The sequence below is a fragment of the Oryzias latipes genome, chromosome 5 (genome assembly GCF_053564925.1).
Source record: "Oryzias latipes strain Hd-rR chromosome 5, Olatipes_Hd-rR_3.1".
Taxonomy (NCBI): Eukaryota; Metazoa; Chordata; class Actinopteri; order Beloniformes; family Adrianichthyidae; genus Oryzias; species Oryzias latipes.
In genome coordinates this window covers 35,546,783-35,569,205 of record NC_136241.1, presented here as the reverse complement: position 1 = coordinate 35,569,205, position 22,423 = coordinate 35,546,783, and the positions used below count along the sequence as shown (strand labels likewise).

The 22,423-nt window shown below is 48.3% G+C and overlaps 2 protein-coding genes across 3 annotated transcripts; one reads left to right on the top strand and one right to left on the bottom strand.

The window, feature by feature from the left end:
- Positions 1–2,476: 2,476 nt before the first annotated feature.
- On the bottom strand, positions 2,477–16,739 carry cand2 (cullin-associated and neddylation-dissociated 2 (putative)). The gene is made up of 24 exons (XM_023955352.1): positions 16,543–16,739; positions 15,121–15,264; positions 14,715–14,869; positions 14,438–14,561; positions 13,365–13,422; positions 12,326–12,524; positions 12,124–12,229; positions 11,853–11,995; positions 10,872–11,182; positions 10,662–10,803; positions 10,448–10,566; positions 10,001–10,156; positions 8,850–9,071; positions 8,565–8,771; positions 7,756–7,943; positions 7,140–7,299; positions 6,765–6,905; positions 6,358–6,497; positions 5,900–6,075; positions 4,375–4,470; positions 4,122–4,291; positions 3,489–3,653; positions 3,273–3,380; positions 2,477–3,186 (listed from the first exon to the last, which is right to left on the bottom strand). The coding sequence occupies exons 1-24, from the start codon at positions 16,608–16,610 to the stop codon at positions 2,965–2,967; spliced, it is 3,720 nt and encodes a 1,239-aa protein (XP_023811120.1). The 5' UTR covers positions 16,611–16,739; the 3' UTR covers positions 2,477–2,964.
- A 606-nt stretch (positions 16,740–17,345) lies between these two features.
- On the top strand, positions 17,346–22,220 carry sec13 (SEC13 homolog, nuclear pore and COPII coat complex component). Of its 2 annotated transcripts, none has more exons than XM_078948152.1 (9): positions 17,346–17,400; positions 17,702–17,746; positions 19,053–19,168; positions 19,384–19,535; positions 20,032–20,165; positions 20,263–20,396; positions 21,172–21,292; positions 21,481–21,627; positions 21,713–22,220. In XM_078948152.1, exons 2-9 carry the CDS (start codon positions 17,741–17,743, stop codon positions 21,821–21,823), a joined length of 921 nt encoding a protein of 306 aa, XP_078804278.1. In that variant the 5' UTR covers positions 17,346–17,400; positions 17,702–17,740; the 3' UTR covers positions 21,824–22,220. The 2 variants fall into 2 exon arrangements, with proteins under 2 accessions (XP_078804278.1, XP_004084891.1); XM_004084843.4 differs by having other exon boundaries at positions 17,357–17,499.
- The last annotated feature ends 203 nt before the right edge of the window (positions 22,221–22,423 follow it).

The following is a 22,423-nucleotide window of genomic DNA, read 5'->3' as shown; positions in this document are numbered from 1 at the left end:
TTCAGATCAGTGTGAATCAGGAGCAGACGAAAAAAAGCTTTCTGAAAAAGATCTGTGACAAATACGCTGGGCGGGGCCGCGACCACATGCTCTGAGCTCTCAGCAATGACAAAGAGCAGAGGGCGGGGTCAATTCGCACCAACAGTCCCGCCCACAACTCAGAGGTGAGTTTCTAATGAACTCCTGCAGCTCTGCAGAAACTTAGAAAACGACCCAGGATTACTGATTTTTAATGAAAGGACCACTGGGAACAACTTGAAAATAGATCAGAAGATGATCCGAGCTTTAAATTTCTCTCTTGGTGAACTACTAAACCCTTTATTCCCTTCTAAAGGTGTTATTTAGGTGTTTTATGGTCATCTTCACCGTTTAAATCCTGCGTTTCTCCTCCTCAGGCTGCTAATGTTCTCCGGTTCTTGGAGGATTCCGCTCAAACGGGTCTGGATTTCAAACGTGAATCTTTTTGATGGTTTGGTTTGAAAGGCATTTAGATTTCTGAGCAAACGCTGGAGAGGCAGAAGAAAAGTAAAGCTCATCAATCAGGGCGGCGTGCAGACGGCGTGCAGACGAACAGCAGATAACGCACGCGTTTGAAAATGCACAGAAGTCCAATCCGGGCACGCCGCTCCATCAGCTTAAAGCAGGGGTGGGCAATTCCAGGCCTCGAGGGCCGGTGTGTCTGCATGATTTCCAGATAGTCTTGCCCTACTCATGGCTGATTCCCAGCTTCAGGTGTGTCCAGCCAATCAGAGCATGCCAGAGCAGGGTATGCTGGAAAACATGCAGGAATGCGGCCCTCAGTGCCCACCTCTGGCTTAAAGGATGCAGGTCAAAAGCGTTAGTATGGACCATGAAATGAAGCGTCTTTCTTCTTTCTCAGCCCTTTAACGCCGAAGACGTCAGCGCGGCGCCTACACGACACTCTTTGACGGACCGTAAATCTTTGAGCGTCTTTGCCGTCACCCTGAATCAGCTGATTCTGGAGAGAAGCGCCGATATGCAACGTCAGCTGATTGACGTGGATTACGTGATCACATTAACTGCATAAACAGCTGAAGAGTCACAGTGGGGCAAAGAATGTCAGACTGGAGTGAAAGGGTTAACCTCCACTTATTTCATCAGATTCCTGTTTTACCTGAAGAGCTGCTTCTCTTTCCTCCCCGTCTGCTGCTTCTGGACGGTCCTCCTGCGTTCACACAGTGGAAAACTGCTGCAGGATTCACTTGCAACTAAAAGAGAGCATCCGTTTCCTGTGGGGAGGCCTGACCTGCTCTCATGTCTGCAGACATGTTGTCCCGTGGATGAAGACCAGTTCCAAAACTTAAAAGAAAAACTGCAAACCTTCGGTGTTTATTTTTACACTTCTTCCATAAACTCCAGGGTGGATTGATCAGAAAAATGCATTTCAAAAGGAGAGCAGAAAGGACCTTGAGAGTGAATAAAAGCTTCAAGTGGCTGTCCAAAAGCAACAAACGGCCTCCTGAAGGCGGAGCATCACGCGGCTGGAAGAGCTGGTTTCCCTGGAAACGCTCTTCCCAACAGCAGGTTGTATGAACAATAAATCACAGCCGCAGTCCTGTAAACACCAATCAGCCCAGCATGTGTTTGAGGACTGGAGCTCTGCAGAGTCCAAACGGCGTGAAATCTTATCGGCGTTTTCTTTCCAGATTGGCTGGCGGTCTCGCTTATCGCAAACTGGTAAAACATCACTGCAGCAGCGTGGAGCGATTGCTGCGTGTTTCACTTGGAACAGGCGGCGTTTGCTATCAGACGCAAGACTTCAGCCAAAACACGAGGAAGCCCCCCCCCGTCCACACAGCCAGGCTGAGGAGGTCAGGAGGAAAAGGCTGCACGCCGGCCTGTAGGAGGCGGCCTTCTGCTGATTTGGCTCAGCGCGGGTCTGCAGGGAGGTCAGCGTGACGACGCCGTCCTGACCCCAACACCCCACTGGTGCTTTGGGGGTCGTGATTCCAGTCAGGATATTCCCGCTCTGATGGAGGACCCCCCCCTCCCCCTCCCCCCCCCCCCCCCCCCCCCCCCCACACACACACACACACAGACCTCAGTCATCATGAGGAAGCAGCATCAGGTTACAGGAAAGCACCTGAACGCCACCCTGAGGGGTTTCTGTCTCAGCCCATCAGCGGCCAGTTTGCACTAAACACACCAACCTCTCACGTGCACGCCCCCCACACGCACACACATAAATCTCCCATTTCCTCCCACACCCCTCTGTAGAGTCAGTTCTGCTGCTAGAAATGTTATCAGGCGTTTCCCGCCACAAACCTTCAAACTGGAGCATCATCGTACGTTACGATTCCAAACAGGAAGTGACGTCATGTCAGAATAGTTTAGGCTTTTTCCAGTCTAAACGATTTAAACGTATTTCTAAATGAAGCTTATTTTTGTGTTTCAAAGGTTCAAACCTGGTTTAGAACCTTTCTCATGCTTGGTTTATGATCAACAGTTTCCAGAGTTTTGTGTGCAAAGAAAAAGGATTTTATTGTGAAAAACTGTTGGGTTAATTGCCCTGTGGGAGGGGTCAAGCCTTATGGAAGGGCAGTGATGGTTAAAGTGGGGGTGTCGAGGTCCTCCTGGATTGTGGGTGCATGTTTTCTTTTGTTGGGGACCAATGAACCCCCTTTCTGGGGATTTCTGGCTCATCCATCTTATTTTGGAGGGGTTTTTTTTGAACACATCAGTGATCCTATCGTCTGCGTTTCCATGGAAACACCTGGACAGCAAAGGAGAGGAAAGTTTTTGAGCTTCTGGAAAACCACTAGCCAGTGATTCCATCTGAGCTTCAGGAGCGAGGAACCGTTCTCCCGTTTTGGGTCCGAGTCGACATTTTTAATGGATTTTTTTTCTTCCTAAAAATAACCAAAACATTTGCAAAAGGCAGCAGTTCCATCACAGGATGTCCAACGGTCGGAGCCGGTGACCCGATTCACCGACAGAACCTCTTCAGCTCATGTCCATGCCCTCTGCCCCCCCGCCGTCCCCTCCCTGCACACTCTGGTAAATGGAGGCCATGTCTGCATTGGATCGGATCTGGTTGGCGAAGTCAGCCATGATGGGGCTCCTCTCCACCTCTGGAACCGCCAGCAGGGCGGCGACGGCACGCATGGCCGAGCGCCGCAGCTCCTCCTGCTTCTCGAACTCCTGCTTGACGGAGCCGGCCTTCACCTGCAGACAGGTGAGGGCTTCAGCGCCGGTGCAGACGTTAGCGTGCACGTCAGAGGAACATGCAGGACCGGAAAGGCCCCCGGTACCTTGGTGGTGCAGGTGGCTTTGAGCGGTTCCACCAATCGGTCCAGTCTTTGGAGAACAGCAGCAGGACTCAGGGAGGCCAGTCGGGCCAACATCAGGAAGGTCAACATCTGCAGAGACGAAGGAGGGGGGAGGAGGGGGAGGACCAGCCACGGCGTTTGCATCGTGTTCAGCCCAGGCAGTCTGTGGCACGGCTGCTTATTATGGTCTGTACTCACTCTGATGTCGTAGTGGTCTTTGAGACCCTCCTCCACGTGATCCAGGAACTGCAGGACGTCCAGCCCGTCCAGGCAGCTGTCCAGCAGAGTGTACATGCACTCGAACGCAGCTTTACGCACGTCCAGACCGTCGTCCACTCGGTGTTTGAACGGACCCATCTCCACCTGGGGGGCACAGCAAGACATGGGGGGCACAGTGAGACATGGGGGACACAGTGAGATATGGGGGACACAGTGAGACATGGGGGGCACAGTGAGACATGGGGGGCACAGTGAGATATGGGGGGCACAGTGAGACATGGGGGACACAGTGAGACATGGGGGGCACAGTGAGATATGGGGGACACAGTGAGATATGGGGGACACAGTGAGACATGGGGGACACAGTGAGACATGGGGGACACAGTGAGACATGGGGGCACATTGATATATTTTTCATTGTCAGGGTTGCAGGGGGGGGGGGCTCCTCCCGTCTTTCTGCAGGTCTTCTTCAATCATCTCTGTGAGGAAAACTGCTACATAAACTAAACCCCAGAATAATGAAGTGGTGGAGCGGATCGGTTCTACGTTGGGTTTGCTCTCGGTGGAAGCACAGCCGCCTGAGCGCTCCAGCTCCTCCGGCAGACCGCTCACCTCTCGGATCAGGTCCTTCCTGATCTGGGTCTCCCTGTAGAGGTGCGGCAGAACCGATCCCAGCAGGCCGCGGATCAGAGACGGTTTGTTATGAGCTGCAGAGTTAAACATCACCAAGGCCACGCGGCGCACCGTGATGTCATCGTCCTGCAGGCTCTTCAGGAAGTCACCTGTCCAGAGGCAGAGGATTCATGCCTGTGCACAGTCAGCCTTATCCTGGCGCCTCACAGCTGTGACGGGGACTGAATCTCACCCATGCAGTCTCTCAGCAGGGCGTCTATGGGAGCAGGATGGTCAACAATGGTGAACTTGACAGCTGTCACCACCGTGCCGCGAACCACCGGAGAACCTGCAGGAACGGCAGAAGACGTTTCAGAAAAGGCTTTCAGCTGAGGCGTCTGCAGACGTCTGTCTCCACGCCGCAGCCGCCAGGCCTCACATCTGTGATTCTGATGAATGTGTGTTGGTTTTTGGGGAGATTCTGTGAGAAGTAAAGTCTGACATGTTGATGTGAGATCCTTGGAAAGATTTGTAATCCAAACCAGATTTTTGCCATCACTCTCCCTCCTAATCCTTTTGTTTTAGTTTGATTTCAGAATTATTCAAAGAATGACAACAAGAAATAAACTGTCAAAAGCAGCCTCACCAAAACATCCCAGCCTTTTATCAGGAGAATAAACCCCAGTGTCAGTTTCATTCTGTAAATCAGTCTGTTAGCACTAAAGCCTGGAGGACCTTTCTCAGTTTCCACAGAGATTTGGAATCAAAAGCACCGACAGAAATGGAGGAATGTGGTGAAGATTCACACAGTTTCAAACCTGGCTGTGGTTTCATCCGTCTGCAGAAAGACATTCATCATTTTAATCGGACTTCTCTCCATGAATCAGAAAACCTGATGTGATGCTAAACTCCATCAGCTCTGTTCCCGCTCCACCACACGGAGTCTGGATCCTCTCCTCCCTGCAGCTCATCCTACGATCTGGAAACATCCGTTTCATGTTTTTGTGAAGCTCTGTGGAGTCGTGTTCCAACCCTCTGTTTGGGCTTTTGGATGTTCTGACTCCACTTGTTCGGTTCCTTCCTGCTGATGCACTGGATCATTTTTAAACACGTCTGTTTTTTTATAATCGAGTGTAAAACTTGGTTTTCCCAAATCCTTTTCCTTCAACCTGAACCTTTATGCTGGCTCTGCTCTCAAAGGTTTCCTGTCACTTTTCCTCTGAACCTTTGTCAGCTTTTTCCAGCTTTAGACTTGTTTTGAAAAGTTTTGGATTGTTAAAAGTCATTTGAGATTTTAGCATTAATGTAAACAATTTAATCCCTTCACTTACTGATTCCCAAATGTACTGTTTTCTCCAGTTAATTTAACATCACCTTAAACGGAAAAAAAACAAAAAATGTCATAGAACTGGAACTAAGTTCAGCCATGAAGGGGTTAAACTGTTAAATCCCCTCTTTATTTAATTCAGTTTTACGTTTTCTGAGCCTTTCTAGGATCATCTTCAGCTAATTTAGTCTTTCTTTGGACAGCTTTGCTAAATAAGGACAGATGTATTTTTTAGTTTTATTAAAAATCTTTTAGATCTTTTCAATAAATGTTACATTTTTTGTCGGTTTGGATGTTCCTTTCTTGCCAAAAGTTCATCTTTTATCCTCCTTAAAAACTCACAGACTTTTCTCTGCTTTCCCTTCGTTCTTTCGCTCTTCACCTGGACAGCAGGTAGAATCTGACCTCAGACCGGCTCAAAACCCCTGAAGCATCATGGGAGCTGACCTACCAGCTCGGAGCTGCTGCTTCAGTCTGGGCAGAAGCACGGCCGGGTCGACCAGCGTCAGTTTTCCCAAACATTCGGCCACCAGATTCCGGCTTCCCTCCTCCTGACACTCGCAGTGCTGGAACAGCAGTGACCAGATAGACTCCACATGGGGCGAGAGACTACAGGCTGGACTGGCACTGAACACAGGAGAGAGAGAAAAGGTTTGAGCTGAAAAACCTTCCAGTTTTCTTACTTTGATTCACACGCTAAAAGAATTTTAGCGTCTCAGAGCTTTAGACCAGAGAACCTGCAGTTCAAAGGCCCGTCAGAGAACAAAGAACCGTCACTGGATCATGCTGGTTCTGCTCAACTGGAGCCTGAAAACTGAGCTAACGCACAGAAACTCTTTTCTTTTCTTTGAGCTCCTCAGACCACAGGATCAGAACCTGAAGGAGAACGCCGCGGCGCTTTGATCCCACCTGATGACGTCCTTGAGGGAGTGCAGCAGCAGGTACTGCCTCCGCGGCTGAGCTGAGATCTCCTTTAACACGAAGGGCAGGTAGTCGCTCAGGCTGCCGACCGCCATGCCGCCTAACGCGCAGGAGGCGGCCGTCTTCACCTGCAGATCAGGACATGTTAGATCTGCAGAAGGAACCTAGAAAAACCATCAAACATCGACTTTGTGGACATAAAACCGATCAAACTAAATATAAAACAATACGCTTGTGGAAAAAGAAGATGAGGAAGTTCTTTAGAAACTTTGATCTCCTGTGAAAAGTTATATATTTAAAACATAAACGTGTGTGGTGAACCGGACGTCTTCTGGTCACTTCCTGTTTTACGCAGCAGCCAGACGGAGAACTTCTACCAGGAAGCAGCGTCTCACCTCCTCACTGGTGGAGGAGAAAGCCTCCAGGATGACTCCCTGGACCTCCTTGCACCCTCCCAGACTGCCGCTCCTCCCCACCTCCCCCAGACTCAGCAGAGCCAGGACACGTGCGGACTCGGGGGAGCCGGGATTCTTCACCTGAGGAGGGAAGAGGACACCTTCATGAGGCCTCAGGACCTCATGTTACAGAACAGAACCAGCTGTGGAAGCTGAAAAGGAGGAGCTGACTGCGCAGCTGCAGACGATCAAAGCTGCAAAAAGAGCAAGAATGTTCTCTCTTTTTCGGGACAGAGACATCTCAGTAACAACATCCCCGCTGTCTGCAAAGACTGGACGGCTTTAGCTTGGACAGAACTTCAGCGCGATGCAGACCTGCTGGATCAGACCAGCCACGGTGGCCGGCGAGTCTTTGGGAGACGCCGAGACCAGAGCTGCCACGCACCGCGCCGCAGAGATGTAGGACTGCCTGTGGAGGGCGCTGCTCTCCGGGGGCGGGTTCTGGAACGGCTCCATGAGAGCCTTCATCAGCTGACTGCAGACAGGAGCAAGACAGCGGCCGGTCAGAGACAAACCTGAAGACTACAGGAGCCACATGTGTAGACTCCAGGACAGAACCTGGACGGGTTCTGCTCTCCTGGGTCAACATTACTCTACGTTCCTGTAGAGCAAAGGGTCCACGCTGGTTTCCCTAATAAACAGTGCTGATAAAATCCTGACGGGATTCCCTTACAGTCATCATGCTAGCATCCTAAACAAACATCAGTCATGCAAAGCAACTTTCATTTCCTCGGACCGACAGAAGTTTCTGCTTCTATTTCCCTTAAACTGCAGGATTCCTCTCACTAACCAAACACACGCCTGCTGATCAAGTAACAGCTGATTACAAAAGCATTCAGAGAAATATTACATTTGGAGCTGAAAGGACGTTTGTGACGTCAGTCCTAAAAGTCCAACAACACCGACCACTGTTCTTCAGGTTCTCTCTCACCCGTAGCCCAGGCTGCTGGCCTTGGAAAGCACCAGAGACTGAAGGAAGTCCAGGATGGCGGCCAGAGCCCCGCCTTGAAGCAGCGGTGAGTGGATGAGTCTGAAGATCCCGGGCAGCACCGACGAGCTGATCTTAGCCAAAGAGGAGGGACAGGCTTTGGACATGCAGGTCAGGAGGGCGATGGACACCTAAGCAGAGAGACAGACACCTGAGCAGAGAGACAGACACCTGAGCAGAGAGACAGACACCTGAGCACAGAGACAGACACCTGAGACTTTTCTAAACTTGGTTTTATTTGTATAAATCCTTTTTCTCTCCACAGACAGCAAAAAATATAAGAAAGAAGGTTTTTGTATATTTATGGTTCTCTGCATGCTGCCGTGGGGGGGGGGGGGGGCATCAAAGGTTCTCGCTCTGATTTAGCGATGAGCTTCAAACTGAAGGTGAGTCTCCTTCTTTCAGTTTTAGGACCCCCCCCCCCCCCCCCACACACACACACACACACACACGCACACATGATACAGAGTTCTGGTGGGAAGAAACCAGCTCCTGGCTGCTTCTGAACCATTGAACTTCTGGTTCACATACATTTTGTATGTAAATAAATGAGGATCTTATCATCTCATAAGTTTTATTTTCTGCTCTCGATTATTTTGAATTGCTAATATGTGAATAAGCAGAATTATAAACAGACTCTTTGTTTGCATCAAACCTGCAGACTTAAAGACCGTGTTTCCTAATGATGAGCAGTGTTCACGTTTCTGCATGAGTCCCTGCATGGATGATGTTCTTGCATTGTGCATGCAGACCTGTGATGTGTGCATGTCGCTCTCATCCACCAGGGGGGGCAGTTCATTGAGCATCGCCTCCAGGGCTGCGGGTTTGATGCTGGCAGCATGATGGGTGACGAGCGCAGTGAGGCACGCCAGCGTGCTGAGCTTCAGAGCTCGCTGGTTCTTCCGCAGGAATGACGCCAGCACAGACAGGGTCTCATCCAGGATGGAGGACAGGTCGATCTGTAGAGGTGGGGCCTCGTGTGACCTTTAGACCTTCAGACTCTGTCAAACTCTGAGCTTGAAAAAAGAACCACAAACCTTCAACGAGGAAGCAGCGATGAGGCTGAGAGTCCTGACTGCTGACAGTCTAGTTATCTCATTTTTTAACCGCTCCAGAAAGATCGCCAAAACTCCCTGTAGCTCCGCCCCCAGGTGGTCACCGAGATGACACACCAGGTGGCCCATGCAGGATATGGCTCGCTCCTTTACTTCCTGGTCGATATCTGTGGCCTTCAGTCTCTTCATCGTTACGGAAAACACCTGGGGGGGGGGGGGGGGGGGGGCAAAGTTTTTATTAAAAACAGAAAACACAATGAAGCACATCTGGACCAGAATCTGATTTAATCTAAGAACAACAAGGAAAAACAGCAGACAGGAGCAAGACAGATGAACTCCACTAAAACGCCAAGTCAACAAAAACAAAGGAGAGTCCAAGAAAAAGCAGGCACACACGCAAAAACAAACGCAGACGCAGACAAAGATGCAAACCTAGATGCATATAGATACACAAATGCAGATGAAGACACTGACGCAGAGACAGATGCAGACGCAGACACAGATGCAGAGACAGATGCAGACGCAGACACAGACGTAGAGACAGATGCAGATGCAGACACAGATACAAATGCAGAGACAGATGCAGACGCAGACAGAGACGCAGAGAAAGATGCAGACACAGATGCAGACACAGATGCAGACACAGACGTAGAGACAGATGCAGATGCAGAGACAGATGCAGACGCAGATACAGACGCAGAGAAAGATGCAGACACAGATGCAGACACAGACGTAGAGACAGATGCAGATGCAGAGACAGATGCAGACGCAGATACAGACGCAGAGAAAGATGCAGACACAGATGCAGACACAGACGTAGAGACAGATGCAGACACAGATGCAGACACAGATGCAGACACAGACGTAGAGACAGATGCAGATGCAGAGACAGATGCAGACGCAGATACAGACGCAGAGACAGATGCAGACGCAGACGCAGACACAGACGTAGAGACAGATGCAGACGCAGACACAGACGTAGAGACAGATGCAGACGCAGACACAGACGTAGAGACAGATGCAGATGCAGATGTAGTCACAGATACAAATGCAGACGCAGACACAGATGCAGATGCAGATGTAGATACAGACGCAGACACAGATGCAGATGTAGAAAGCTGTGAGGCCCGTACCTCCCTGATGAAGGGTTTGGGGTCGAACCTTCCAGGCGTGCTCGTCTGTCCCTGTGGCCGCATCACCCTGAGCAGCTGCTGCGTGACCAGCAGAGCCTCCGACATGATCTTGTAGAACGTGTCCTCCACGCATGCCAGGACTGCGGGCAGCAGCACCTGCAGGAACCACAGCGTTACGCCAGCAGAAGCACAGCCTGATCCAAGCGGCCCAGACACCAGAAGGCAGGAATGATGAGAGTCTGCATCTTCTGCCCATGATGGGAGACTTCACTGAAACTGATCAGGTTGATCTTTAAATGAAAACTACAAAGTTTGAACCTCTTCATTTACATTTCTATTCTGTTTGACGGGAACAACGAAAGCAGAAATGCCGGAGTTTCCCAGCTGCATAATATAGAGATTAAAAAAGCATTTGAAAGCAAAAAGCGTCGCTGAGGCCTGAAGAACCTGCATGTGAGGCTGAAAGGCCTGAGGAGGATGGGAAATGAGGAGAACATGAAGGAAGCAGAGAGCATCGATCTTCATGTTGGAGGAGGCAGATTTGTCCGTCAGGGAGAAGAGGATGCCTGGAGGACAGAGGAGGGAAAGGAAAAACAGAAAATGATGTGTTTCCTCTGAAAGAACATATCTGAAGACTCCTGTGTTTTGAGTGTGGAGGTACCAGGAACCAGAGCGGGTATGTGCTCCTCCAGAGCTCCAGGCACGGTGTGGGCCAGCTCAGAGAGCAAACCGAAGCAGCCCTGCCGGGATTTGATGCTCTTGTCCTTCAGCTGCCTGTGAAGAACTTTCACGATCCCAGGAACCTGCAGGAGAACATCCTCAGTGAAGACGGTCAGAAACTCCTCCAGGAGATGAAGGCCAGAGCCAGAACCTGTTTCTTCAGCAAGGTGACCACCGGCTCCTCCTCCCTGACCCCGCTCCGGACAGCATCTGTGGCGATGAGTCCTGGGTGGCTTGAACCCACGCGACTTTGTCTCAGCAGCGTGGAAAAAGCTGCAAAGACGTCCGCCCGGACGTTCTCCTCACGCTCCTTGAAGCGGGCCAGCAGGGCGGGGCAGATGGTGGAGTAGAAGGACAGCAGCAGGTCCAGGCGCGTGCTGATCAGAGCCTCCAGACACTTGACAGCAGAGCGCCGCACCTTCCAGCTCATGTCGTCATCGTCGCTGTACTCATCATCTGATTCTGCACAGGAGAGGACACAGGATACACCCAGGTTACCGCAGAAACCAGACGGAAAACACAAATCAGTGAGAGAGCCGGGCGGTAGGGTTCCTGGTTTTGCTCTGCTGTTATGGTCCATTTGGTACATTTGCCCCCCCCCCCACCCCCCCACCCCCCACCCCACCCCACCACCACCACCACACAGACACACATTCCCTCAGGCTTTGTCTGTCAGTTCTTCATCCCTTTGCCTGATCTTGCCTGATCCTGACCATCCTTCCATCCAACCATCCATCCATCCATTCTTGCATCCCTACTTCCATCCACCCATCCGTCCATTCATCAATCCTTGTATCTTCAGAACCTTTTGAATACCTTTTAGGGTCACGGGGTTGCTGGAGCCTATCCAGGCTACTGTTTGATCAAGGTGTAGTTCCCCTTGAACAGGCCTGTTACAAGACCACACACACACATTCACACTTAGGGGCAATTTGGGGACCCCAATGAACCACTGGATCAAGTTGAATGATCCTTGAGAGAACTCACACATGAACTAGGAGAACCTGCAAACTCCACTCAGAAAGAGCCATCTTGCTGTGAGGTAAGAGTGCTAACCACTACACCACAGTGCCTGGTCAGAGTTCTTGGAAAAATGTTTTCCGTTTTATTCGAAATTCTGAGCAGAACAAACCTTCATCGTCTCCATCTTCTACATCCATGCTTTCGTCCTCCTCTTCTTCACTGCCATCGTAATTGTAGTTGGGGTCATAGGTCATGAACTTAAAGCAGAGCTGGGTTACCGTAGCAACGTGGGGAGACATTTCCTTCGGACATCTGTCAAACATGACATGAATGAGGGCGGGGTTTCCGGCTTGTTCTGAGCGTCATCATCATCAGTGATGAAGATCTACTGTCGTTACAGGAAGAAATTTTCGTCTGGAGGGCGGAACAGGTGAGCCTACCTGCGAATGAAGGCTTCAAAGGCCTGGAAACAGTGCTCTCGCAGCTCGTCGTCCTCCACGCTGGTGAATTTCACCACCATGGGGATCACCTTCTGCAAATGCTCACCTGGCGACAGAAAGCACACCAGCTGAACCCACCTAAAAAGGTGTCAAAGTTTCCATTTGTCAGTGAACGCAGCATCACTGAGGCGTTAGACCGTACCAACTCGATGGCCCCCCTCTCGGCTGATGGTAGCCAAACATTGGATGTACGTTCTAGCCACTGAAGTAGGCGGACCCTTGGCCAGTTCTGTCATCAGGTGTTCAGTCAGCTGGGAAAAGAGGGCGGGGCTACAGCAGGGCACCAGGTGACCGAGAGCCATGATGCTGCGCTTCCTCACTGCCATTCTGGGGCTGGTGAGCTGAGGCAGCAGACAGGAAACATCAACAGGAGGAACCAGACGAGAACAGACCGTAGAAAAAAGCTAACAACATCAAGATAAAGGAGAGTTTGGATATTTTTGGTGCAGTTCTGTCGTATCCTTTTGATACATTTGGATATTTATTTTATTTTTGTTAAAACGCTTTTGTTTTGTTTTTTCAGTGTTTCTCTAAATAAGTGTTGTTTTTATCTCTTGCTTAGTTTTTAGACCTTTGTTCCCTGACGGGAAAAGTTTGGTTTTAACTCCAGTCTGCCTTTCCTGAGATGAGGTCAACCTGATTGAAAAAGATGCTTGATGGTCACAGCCTGGCCTTCTTAGGAGATCTGCAGACCTTGTGGAAACCATACATTAACAGCTGGGATGGGTTGACTGGAGGATGCATGAACATAAGATAGGTTTACTTATGGAAACTTCTAACCTCTGAAACCCTGAAACTGCAGCTTTCTTTAGTCGTTAGACAAACCGGACAGTGTTCCTGTCACTCAGCAGTCTACATCCAGGTTTGGCTAAAACATGGCAAAAGTTTCAGCTTGGATACAGTCCAAGTTGCTTCCTGTCATCCGAGATGTAATCATGTGATCAGCCATCAAGCTGGTTGTATCTGTTGCTATGCTGATGACACCCTGCTCTTCAACAAGACCAGCTCTTCATTACACCATCTTCACTTCTATCCACTGGAAGATTCCAGTTTAACAATCTTCTTGTTTCTCACTGGTTAGCATGTTTTCCTGTTCAGACATTTAAAATGTTTTTCTAAAATTTTGGTTCCTTTTATCCACATAAAGAAATGTGCAGCTTTTCATCCTCTTGGTTTCATACCTGAGGCAGCAGACTGGACAGCAGAGAGCCATGAAAACTGACCAGAGCACCACTGAGCCTGCAGGAACAAAGGGCGGAGTTAGTGTTCTGAATGAACGGATGGATGGATGGATGGGTGGATGGATGGATGGATGGATGGATGGGTGGATGGATGGATAGATGGATGGATGGATGGATAAACGGATGGATGGATGGATGGATGGATGGATGGATGGATGGATGGATGGATGGATGGATGGATGGATGGATGGATGGGTGGATGGATGGGTGGATGGATAGATGGATGGATGGATGGATGGATAGATGGATGGATGGATGGATAAACGGATGGATGGATGGATGGATGGATGGATGGATGGATGGATGGGTGGATGGATGGGTGGATGGATGGATGGATTGATGGATGGATGGATGGATGGATGGATGGGTGGATGGATGGGTGGATGGATGGGTGGATGGATGGATAGATGGATGGATGGATGGATAAACGGATGGATGGATGGATGGATGGATGGATGGATGGATGGATGGATGGGTGGATGGATGGGTGGATGGATGGGTGGATGGATGGATGGATGGATGGATGGATGGATGGATGGATGGATATATGGATGGATGGATGGATGGATGGATGGATGGATGGATGGATGGATGGATGGATGGATGGATGGATATATGGGTGGATGGATAGATGGATGGATGGATGGATGGATGGATAAACGGATGGATGGATGGATGGATGGATGGATGGATGGATGGATGGATGTTTGGATGGATGGATGGATGGATGGATGGATGGATGGATGGATGGATGGATGGATGGAATGATGGATGGAAGGATGGATGGATGGATGGATGGATGGATGGATGGATGGATGGATGGATTGATGGATGGATGGATAATTGGATGGATGGATGGATGGATGGATGGATGGATGGATGTTGGATGGATGGATGGATGGATGGATGTTGGATGGATGGATGGATGGATGATTGGATGGATGGATGGATGGATGGATGGATGGATGGATGGATGGATGGATGGATGAGCTTCCAGGGAGGATCAGTTTTACCTTCCCAGCATGTCTGACAGGATGTCCAGGGCCTCTAACTGGAGAGCCACGTCTTCCTGTTTCCCCAAAGCACCAATCAGCTGGGAGGTGATCATTTTGCTCACACTGGCTGTCAGAGTCAAACCTGAGGACACACAGACAAACTGAGCTCTGTAGGAACTCTGGAGACATTTCAGGCAAAAGCATTGCTAGGAAACCCAAACCTTAGCCCCACATTACAATCCAACAGTGATGCTCAGAAACGTTGCATGATGATCTGCTGTGAATCAGCCCCCACCTGAGGAAGACAGCGGCAGCTCCGTGATCACGGCCTTCAGCCCCATGCTGGAAATGTCTCTGAGCTGCTCTTTGTCCGACATCATGTTTGAGCACAGAGACTCCACCATGGCCTCCACCTGCGGCTCCTTCACCTTACTCACCAAAGGAGCCAGGCTGCAGACACAAACACTCAGTCGGCAGTCCTTCCAGAACATCTCCGTCTGTTTCCTCACATTTCTTTTAACATGAAGAAAGTTTTTCTTTACATGGTCATTTTATTTTTTTACAAACAGTAATTGTGTGATTGTGTTTGTTTGCAACAGCAATCAAAGGTTCAAAGATGACCAAAGTCAGGGGGGTGAAAGCATCACAGCGACCTTCATTTCCAGCTTCCAGCTCTGCCTGCTGGTTCCTGCAAACGTTACCATTTCACAGCCAGGTTCTGCACTTCTCCGTTCTTGTCCTCCAGCAGTTTGAGCAGCATGGCCACCACCCTCCTCTCACTGTCCTCGTCCAGTTTGATGCTGTCCTTCTGCAGCTCCAGCATCAGGTCGTTCGTGGCCATGAACCTGGATGCAGCAGCACATGCAGAGAAATGAGACACTTGGAGCAAAGTGTCCTGCTCCTTCTGCAGGTCTGAACCTTCAAATAAAGTGATCTCTGAGCAAACATGAAGGAAGCAGCTCAGTGTGGCTGGAATCAAACCAGCATCCAGTGATTTAGGCAATGACACGCTGATGCTACAAGCAAAAGAAATGTTTTTACCAAGGGGGTGCTAAGTATGACGGGTGTGATGGTAGCGGGGCATCAAAAATAAAAATATATTTTTATTCCCCAGCGAATAATCATCCTCAGCATGAAATACGTGACTTGATTGACATGCAGAATGGCCAATCGAACGTCCTCTGAAACATACGTCACCGTGTTTGGCTACACTGAGATCACTTTCTGTCTGTCTGCCTGTCTGTCTGTCTTTCTTTCTTCCCCGGTCTCCAATGGAGGACCACTCCGGCCCACAGAACATTCATTGAGGCCCGATGCTCTCTGTCCTCATAATAAAACGCCTTATCTGCTCCACTTATGGATTCCTACAAAATAATATTAAAACACAGGACTAAGCTATCTCCTCACAAAGATCTTACTGTGTCGTTTTCTAGTTATTATACATAAACATGTTTGTTTGACGGGACATATTGTAGATGCTGTCATTTTTTAAGTTGAATTGTGACTTTGGTGCATAGATTTAGGCCATGATTAGTCTAACGTTTTATTCTAAAAATACTGTAGAAGTTGTCAACTTTTGGAGATGCCGCCTCTTGTTTTCATATTCTTTATTGAAGCTTCAGTTGTGATTTGATTTTAATAATTGAAATAGTTTGGATTCAAAAGCGTGACATAAACAAATCTTTACAAAGAAATCAACTAAAACAGTTTTAAAGGTTTCGTTCTGTACACAAACACCTGAGTTTAGGATTCGCTTCTTGTTGTACTTCTAAAGTTTGTGTTCAAGTTTCATGATGTGTGTGTAATGAAACTTTTACTTTCACTTCTTTGTCATTTGAATTTTGCACTTTTTAAATGTTAGTAAACTAAATACATCTGCATTTTCAGCAAAATGTAAAAAAAGAACCTTTTAATAACTGTCTTTTCTCCTCTGAGTCTCTGATCAGATTTTAAATTAAAATGTTCATTACTTTAACATTCACTGCTTTATATTCATTACTCAGAGTGTCTTAAACAAACGTTTTGACAAAAGAAATATCTACAATCGAATGACGAGTCAGAGTAAAAAGGGTCTCACTGTCAGAGCTGATGAGCAGCTGATGAGCAGCTGTCTCTTACTTTACCTGAAGTCTTTGTCAGTGGAGGTCATTTTCTCCAACAGGTTGGAGATGTGGTAGGACACGTTAGACATGATGGTTCTTTAACAGCTGACACGGACGCCGATAAATGCTAAATCTGTAGGAAAGCAATGGAACTGGGGAACCAGATTCACCCTGACAACATGGCGAGGCTGGTGGGCAGAAAGCGGAGCTAACCTTAAACCTGACACCCCCAGGGTCAGCTAAAAATACAGCACACTTATTCTGGTTTATGTCTCCCTCGTGTGGACAAACCGAGCATTACAGCCGAGTTCGTTTTGAAATCCTAAACCATGGACTGTAAAGAGAAGTTTTACAGTCTCTGTTTGCCATGAATTTGTTTGAATAACATACAAGGTTGTTTTGTAAATAGATTGTTTTCTGATTTATAACTTTATTTTTTAATTGGCTTTCATGTGTGTGAGTATTGTCCCAAATAAATTTAGATTGTTTAATGTGAAAATATACCTTTTGTTATTTTACAGGAAGATGTTTTGACTCTTCTTTCGTTGCATCAACTTTTTTTTTTTTTTTTTTTTTTTTTTTTCCTCTTTCGGCTTTTCCCATCAGGGGTCGCCACAGCGAACAAGTCGCATGGTAAACTTGGCAATGTTTTACGCCGGATGCCCTTCCTGACGCAACCTTCTCAAAGCAACCGGGCTTGGGACCGGCACAGATAGACAGAGAGACAGATAGACAGAGAAGGGAACAGGGAGCAGCCCTGTCGTTGCATCAACAGGCTTTGTAAATGTAATTTTGCGTTGTTGTCGTGTAGGCGGAACTTACGTTTCGATTGCGTCACTTCCGCCGGAAGCAAGTCTCGGGCTCTGGAAGCGGTCTGCGGTACTTGTTGCCACGTCGGAGTAGTTTGTAAACCCGGTCGATTCATTGCTAAGCGACCAGAAAACTGTTGAAGGGTTTTTGGGTTAAACAGCAGCGATGGTTGGTTAAAATACTTTATAAAAATGGTTTTAGCATTTCTTAAAAACATCTTTAAAGTTTACGTTTGCCTGCTAAGACTCACAGTTAGCTAGCTCCCGTTAGCCGAAATACTAGCTGACGCGTTAGCACTGCAGATAAAAACAATGATGGTTATTTTTTTTATGAACAGGTCAAATAAAATTCTGCTGTTTCTAATCTATAGGTCTCCGTTATTAACACCGTGGACACCTCCCACGAGGACATGATTGTAAGTGTTTGACCTCCCACTATGCTATCCGTGGATGGATAATTACATTGAATTTGTTTAATATTGTTTCACACGTTTATCCGTTCTTACAATTAAACTTTTACTGTGGTTTGATTACTCTATTTTGGGGCTGTATCGTTATCGTTTGGAACTAATCATTAATATTGATTTATAATTACATTTATCCTTAGGTTTGTTTGTGGGGGAAACGTGTTTTTTCTGTCTGTCTTGTTGTTTTCTTGAAGTTCATCTTGTTCTTTGTGCTTTAATCTCTTTAGAAGAAATGACCCACTTTTATCAGAAAGGCTGGATTTTATTGTGATACTTGTTCCTGAATGATACCCTTAATGATTTTAGAGGGAAACGTTTGCCTAACACATGATCATAGAGACGGGCTTCATTTTAAACGAACATACAAGAAAGACAAACATGTTATCAACCTATCAGAGGTCACAGTGTTCTAAAAGTACGAACACATAACTTTTTGTTGACGAGTCCAGGGACATGCTGTAAAGGTTCATGTGTGTTGTTGTGTGTCTCTGTGATGCACGGGTGAAGTGTCCTGGGTGAACCCTGATGGGATAGGCTCCAGCAACCCTGTAATCCTGAGCGGGATGGATGAATTCCCTTCAACATCAAAATGTTTCATTCTTGATAGCATTGAGGCAGTTGTCTGTTGCATAAAAGCATCTAAATCAACCTCCAGCCCCTGATTTCACTGATGTGAGGATCCTCAATTAAAAATGATTTGTTCTAGTATTAAAAGCGCTGTGCTGTATACACTTAAACACTAGACACGCCTGGCAGTTGCATCCCATCTGCATTCATGCATCTGTAAATCTTCAGGTGAGTTGGATGGGAAGTGATGGCGTGTCTAAATACTCACACGTGTTGAAAAGTTCTCTTCATGTCTTTATTCTGGTTTTAGGAGTTAAATTCTCAGAAATCTTCCCTTTATCCAAATGTAACGACCTGCCTTTCTGCAGTGTTTCTTTCTACCTACTAGTACTAAAGACCTTTGACCTTCACACGCCGATGATGTCACCCTTTCAGCTGGAAGACCACCGCTCTCTAGGTGGTTTTTAAACAGCCTCTTCCTGATCCAGAGGTGCTGTAGATTCAAACGGCTGACATGAAAGGTTTAGATCCAGGAGTTCTGGATTTGTGCCTTCATTTAGTGCCAGTATAATGATTGACATAACCAGCATACGTGTTTCCCTTTCAATCTCAAAATGTCCATTTGAAACATCAGACACATAGAAATGGTTTCACTGGCTGTGAACACATACATGTTTCTGTGTTTCAGCATGACGCTCAGATGGATTATTACGGGACGCGACTCGCCACATGCTCCTCTGACCGCACTGTCAAGATCTTTGATGTCAGGAACGGAGGACAGATTCTAGTGGCAGACCTCCGAGGGTGAGTCATCCTCAGAAAAGTCTTAGTTATCCTCTGTTAAATGCAGTAAAGAACAGCAGGTGGGTGTTCTCCAAGAAGAATAACTTCTAGTTTAATGTTCTTTATGCTGGTATAATACACGCTGACAAATATCGTGAAACACAAACGGCTTTCATCGTGAAAAGTTCATTTCTACTCTGAACTCGCGTGTGAGAGATTTTGTGTTCTTCGTTCAGCCATGAAGGGCCCGTCTGGCAGGTGGCGTGGGCCCACCCCATGTTTGGGAACATCCTGGCCTCCTGCTCCTACGACCGGAAGGTCATCGTCTGGAAGGAGGAGAACGGAGCTTGGGACAAGATGTACGAGTACACGGGACACGAGTCCTCAGGTCAGTAAGGGAATGTTTCCCCTCATCCAGTGTTAGAACTCCAGCTCATTCCATTACAGCTACTCTGTAGGTGTTTATGGTAAATGCCATTTCTTATCCTATTCTCAGTGTTTGTAATTCCACACCAGAGTTAGATTGTGTTTGTTATCATTTTTACTGGTTGTTGTTTGTGTTGCTGTGGAACTTCAGCCGATCCGAAAGCAGGAGAGACGTTCTCCGTGCTTTTGACAGCGGAGACGCCGCCGGCGGCTCGTGCTCTTTGACGAAGCGTAAATCCTCGTCTGTTTCTGCGATCAGCAGGAATCAGCTGAACTGATCGCTTAAGGCCGCTATGCAACACTTCCTGCTTTTGTCTGCGACAGAATCGGCTGACCTCCGCTGATTATGCTGAAGAGCTAGTGGGTAGAATGTAAAAGAAGACCTTTGAAGAGTCACTGTGACCACGGTAAACGGCCGCGTCTTTGTGTTCATGGCGCTGCTGCTGTCGTGTTTGCAGTCAACTCTGTCTGCTGGGGTCCCTATGAGTTCGGCCTCATCCTGGCCTGCGGCAGCTCCGATGGAGCCATTTCCCTCCTCACCCTAACTGGAGATCAGCAGTGGGACGTGAAAAAGATCAGCAACGCACACACTGTGAGTCTGACCCACTACTGCTGGTCCACCGAGAAAGGCCGATTCTGCTCGGGTTGTCCTTTGTGTTTACGGGTCAGTGATCCGGTGTCTGCTGCAGATCGGCTGCAACGCTGTGAGTTGGGCTCCGGCTGTGGTTCCAGGCAGCTTGATAGATCAGCCGTCCGGACAGAAACCGAACTACGTCAAACGCTTCGTCTCCGGAGGCTGCGACAACCTGGTTAAACTCTGGAAGTAAGTTTGAGTTACGCCGGGCCAAAGGTCACAGATTCTGCAAGTTCTGGTCGGTAATGTTCATCAGAACTTCAGCTGCCAGAGACAGAAAGTAGAAAATGAATCCAGGAAATCAGGTGGATTTAGTTCTGAATCATTTATTTGAACAGTGGAGCAGACAATAAGGATTTATTTCCCCTAAACATGAACTCTGACCCCATAAACCCCATACCCACTGTCAAGCATGGTGGTGGAACCATCATGGTTTGGGACCGTCTTTTTACTAAAGGCCCAGGACGACTGATCCGTATGAAGGACAGCATGAATGGAGAGGTTTAGGTCAGAAACCTCCTTCCATCAGTGAGAACATTGAGGATCCTGATGGAGCGTCCAGTAGGATCCTCAAGGTTCCTCATCGCCATGGCAACCAAGGAGCAGGTCCATCAAACCTATTTCAGGTTATGGAGTCTTCCAGCCAGAATCTGGACCTCAGTCCAACAGAGAATCTGTGGAGGGAGATGAAAGTCCTACAGACCTACAGGAGACCTTTGACCTCCGTCACTGGGGTCACATGACAAAGTGTTGAGATGAACTTATTGATCGAATGCTCGTTTCTGCTCCGTGGTAGAACAAAATATTTCAAATCAAAGTGATTTCCTGGATCCTTTTCTGCATCCCGTCTCCCAGTTGAAGCTCTGATGAACATCAGACCGAACAGCTGTTCAGGTGGGATCACCTGCAGACTGACTGATGAGGAACTTTGATGTCCTCTCTGTCTGACCCGCTCCTCCTGCAGGGAGGAGGACGGTCAGTGGAAGGAGGACCAGAAGCTGGAGGCTCACAGTGATTGGGTCAGAGACGTTGGATGGGCTCCTTCCATTGGTCTCCCCACCAGCACCATCGCCAGCTGCTCCCAGGTAAACTTTGTTCCGGCCTTTTCCGTCTTGTTCTCCAGGTTTTTAGGAGGAATGTCAGTACTCCGTTTGGCCACTAGGTGGAGCAGAAGTTAAGCTTCTGAGGAGGTTTAGGGAGATGATCTGGACTTGGTTCTGGAGCATCAGGGTTGTTGTAGGACGGATGCTGATAAAGGTCTGCGTGTCCTCAGGATGGGCGTGTCTTCATCTGGACATGTGACGACCCAGCAGGCAACACCTGGACGGCGAAGCTGCTGCATAAGTTCAACGATGTGGTCTGGCACGTCAGCTGGTCCATCACTGGGAACATTCTCGCCGTTTCAGGCGGAGACAACAAGGTGAGGAAGTCCTCGGCGCCGTCCTCTGGTTCCAAACGTTCTTGTGCCCGTCCCCCCCCTCACTCTGCTGTTCTCGCTGCTGAAGGTGACGCTGTGGAAGGAGTCGATGGAGGGTCAGTGGGCGTGCATCAGCGACGTCAGCAAAGGCCAGGGCGCCGTGTCCACCATCACAGATACGCAACAGAACGAGCAGTGACCCGCAGACGCGTCTCTGACCCGGCAGGCGGTGACGGCCTTTTGGACTATTTTCCTGCATTCCATCATGAACCTTAGGCCTCGGTGGTCTGAGCTCCTCGTCCAGACGACGGGCCTTCAGCGCCCAGGGGCTTAGGCTCCACCCCCTCAGCATCTTTGGTCCAAACCGGTTCCGTGGTTCTCTGATCTGCTCCTGTAGGTCTAGAGGCGAACTTTTCGATGGTCCAGAACTTCCTGGATTGGACTGAAAGTTCTTGATAAGTTTCCTCAACAGTGTAAATTCTGCTGCAAAGCTTTCAGAACACAGGTTCTAAAACATCTGGACCAGATTCTGGAGTTCCGTCCACTCTGGATGGTTTTCATGTTTGATGTGATTCAAATAAATGAATAGAAAATGATTTTGTTGTTTTATTTCTGGACTTCTCAGGTCTGACTCTGACGTTTGGGATCAGAACCAAACGTTTGTCGGTTCTGACAGATAAACGCTCCGCTGAAGCTGCTTCCTCAGACAGGAAGTGGGCTCTGCAGCTTCCTGTTGTGGTCTCTGTAGCTTCCTGCATGTAAACAGCTGACATTCAGCTGTCCTTCAGCTTTTTAGTGA

Coding starts and splice junctions, on each gene's coding strand:
- cand2 (XM_023955352.1), bottom strand. CDS start 16,610: ATGTCTAACGTGTCCTACCACATCTCCAACCTGTTGGAGAAAATGACC. Junction 4,471..5,899: donor GAAGCAGCAGCTCCGAGCTG/GTAGGTCAGCTC, acceptor CCGTTCCTGCAG/GTTCTCCGGTGGTTCGCGGC. Junction 3,187..3,272: donor AAGCCACCTGCACCACCAAG/GTACCGGGGGCC, acceptor ACCTGTCTGCAG/GTGAAGGCCGGCTCCGTCAA.
- sec13 (XM_004084843.4), top strand. Junction 17,747..19,052: donor CCTCCCACGAGGACATGATT/GTAAGTGTTTGA, acceptor TCTGTGTTTCAG/CATGACGCTCAGATGGATTA. Junction 20,397..21,171: donor AACCTGGTTAAACTCTGGAA/GTAAGTTTGAGT, acceptor CTCCTCCTGCAG/GGAGGAGGACGGTCAGTGGA.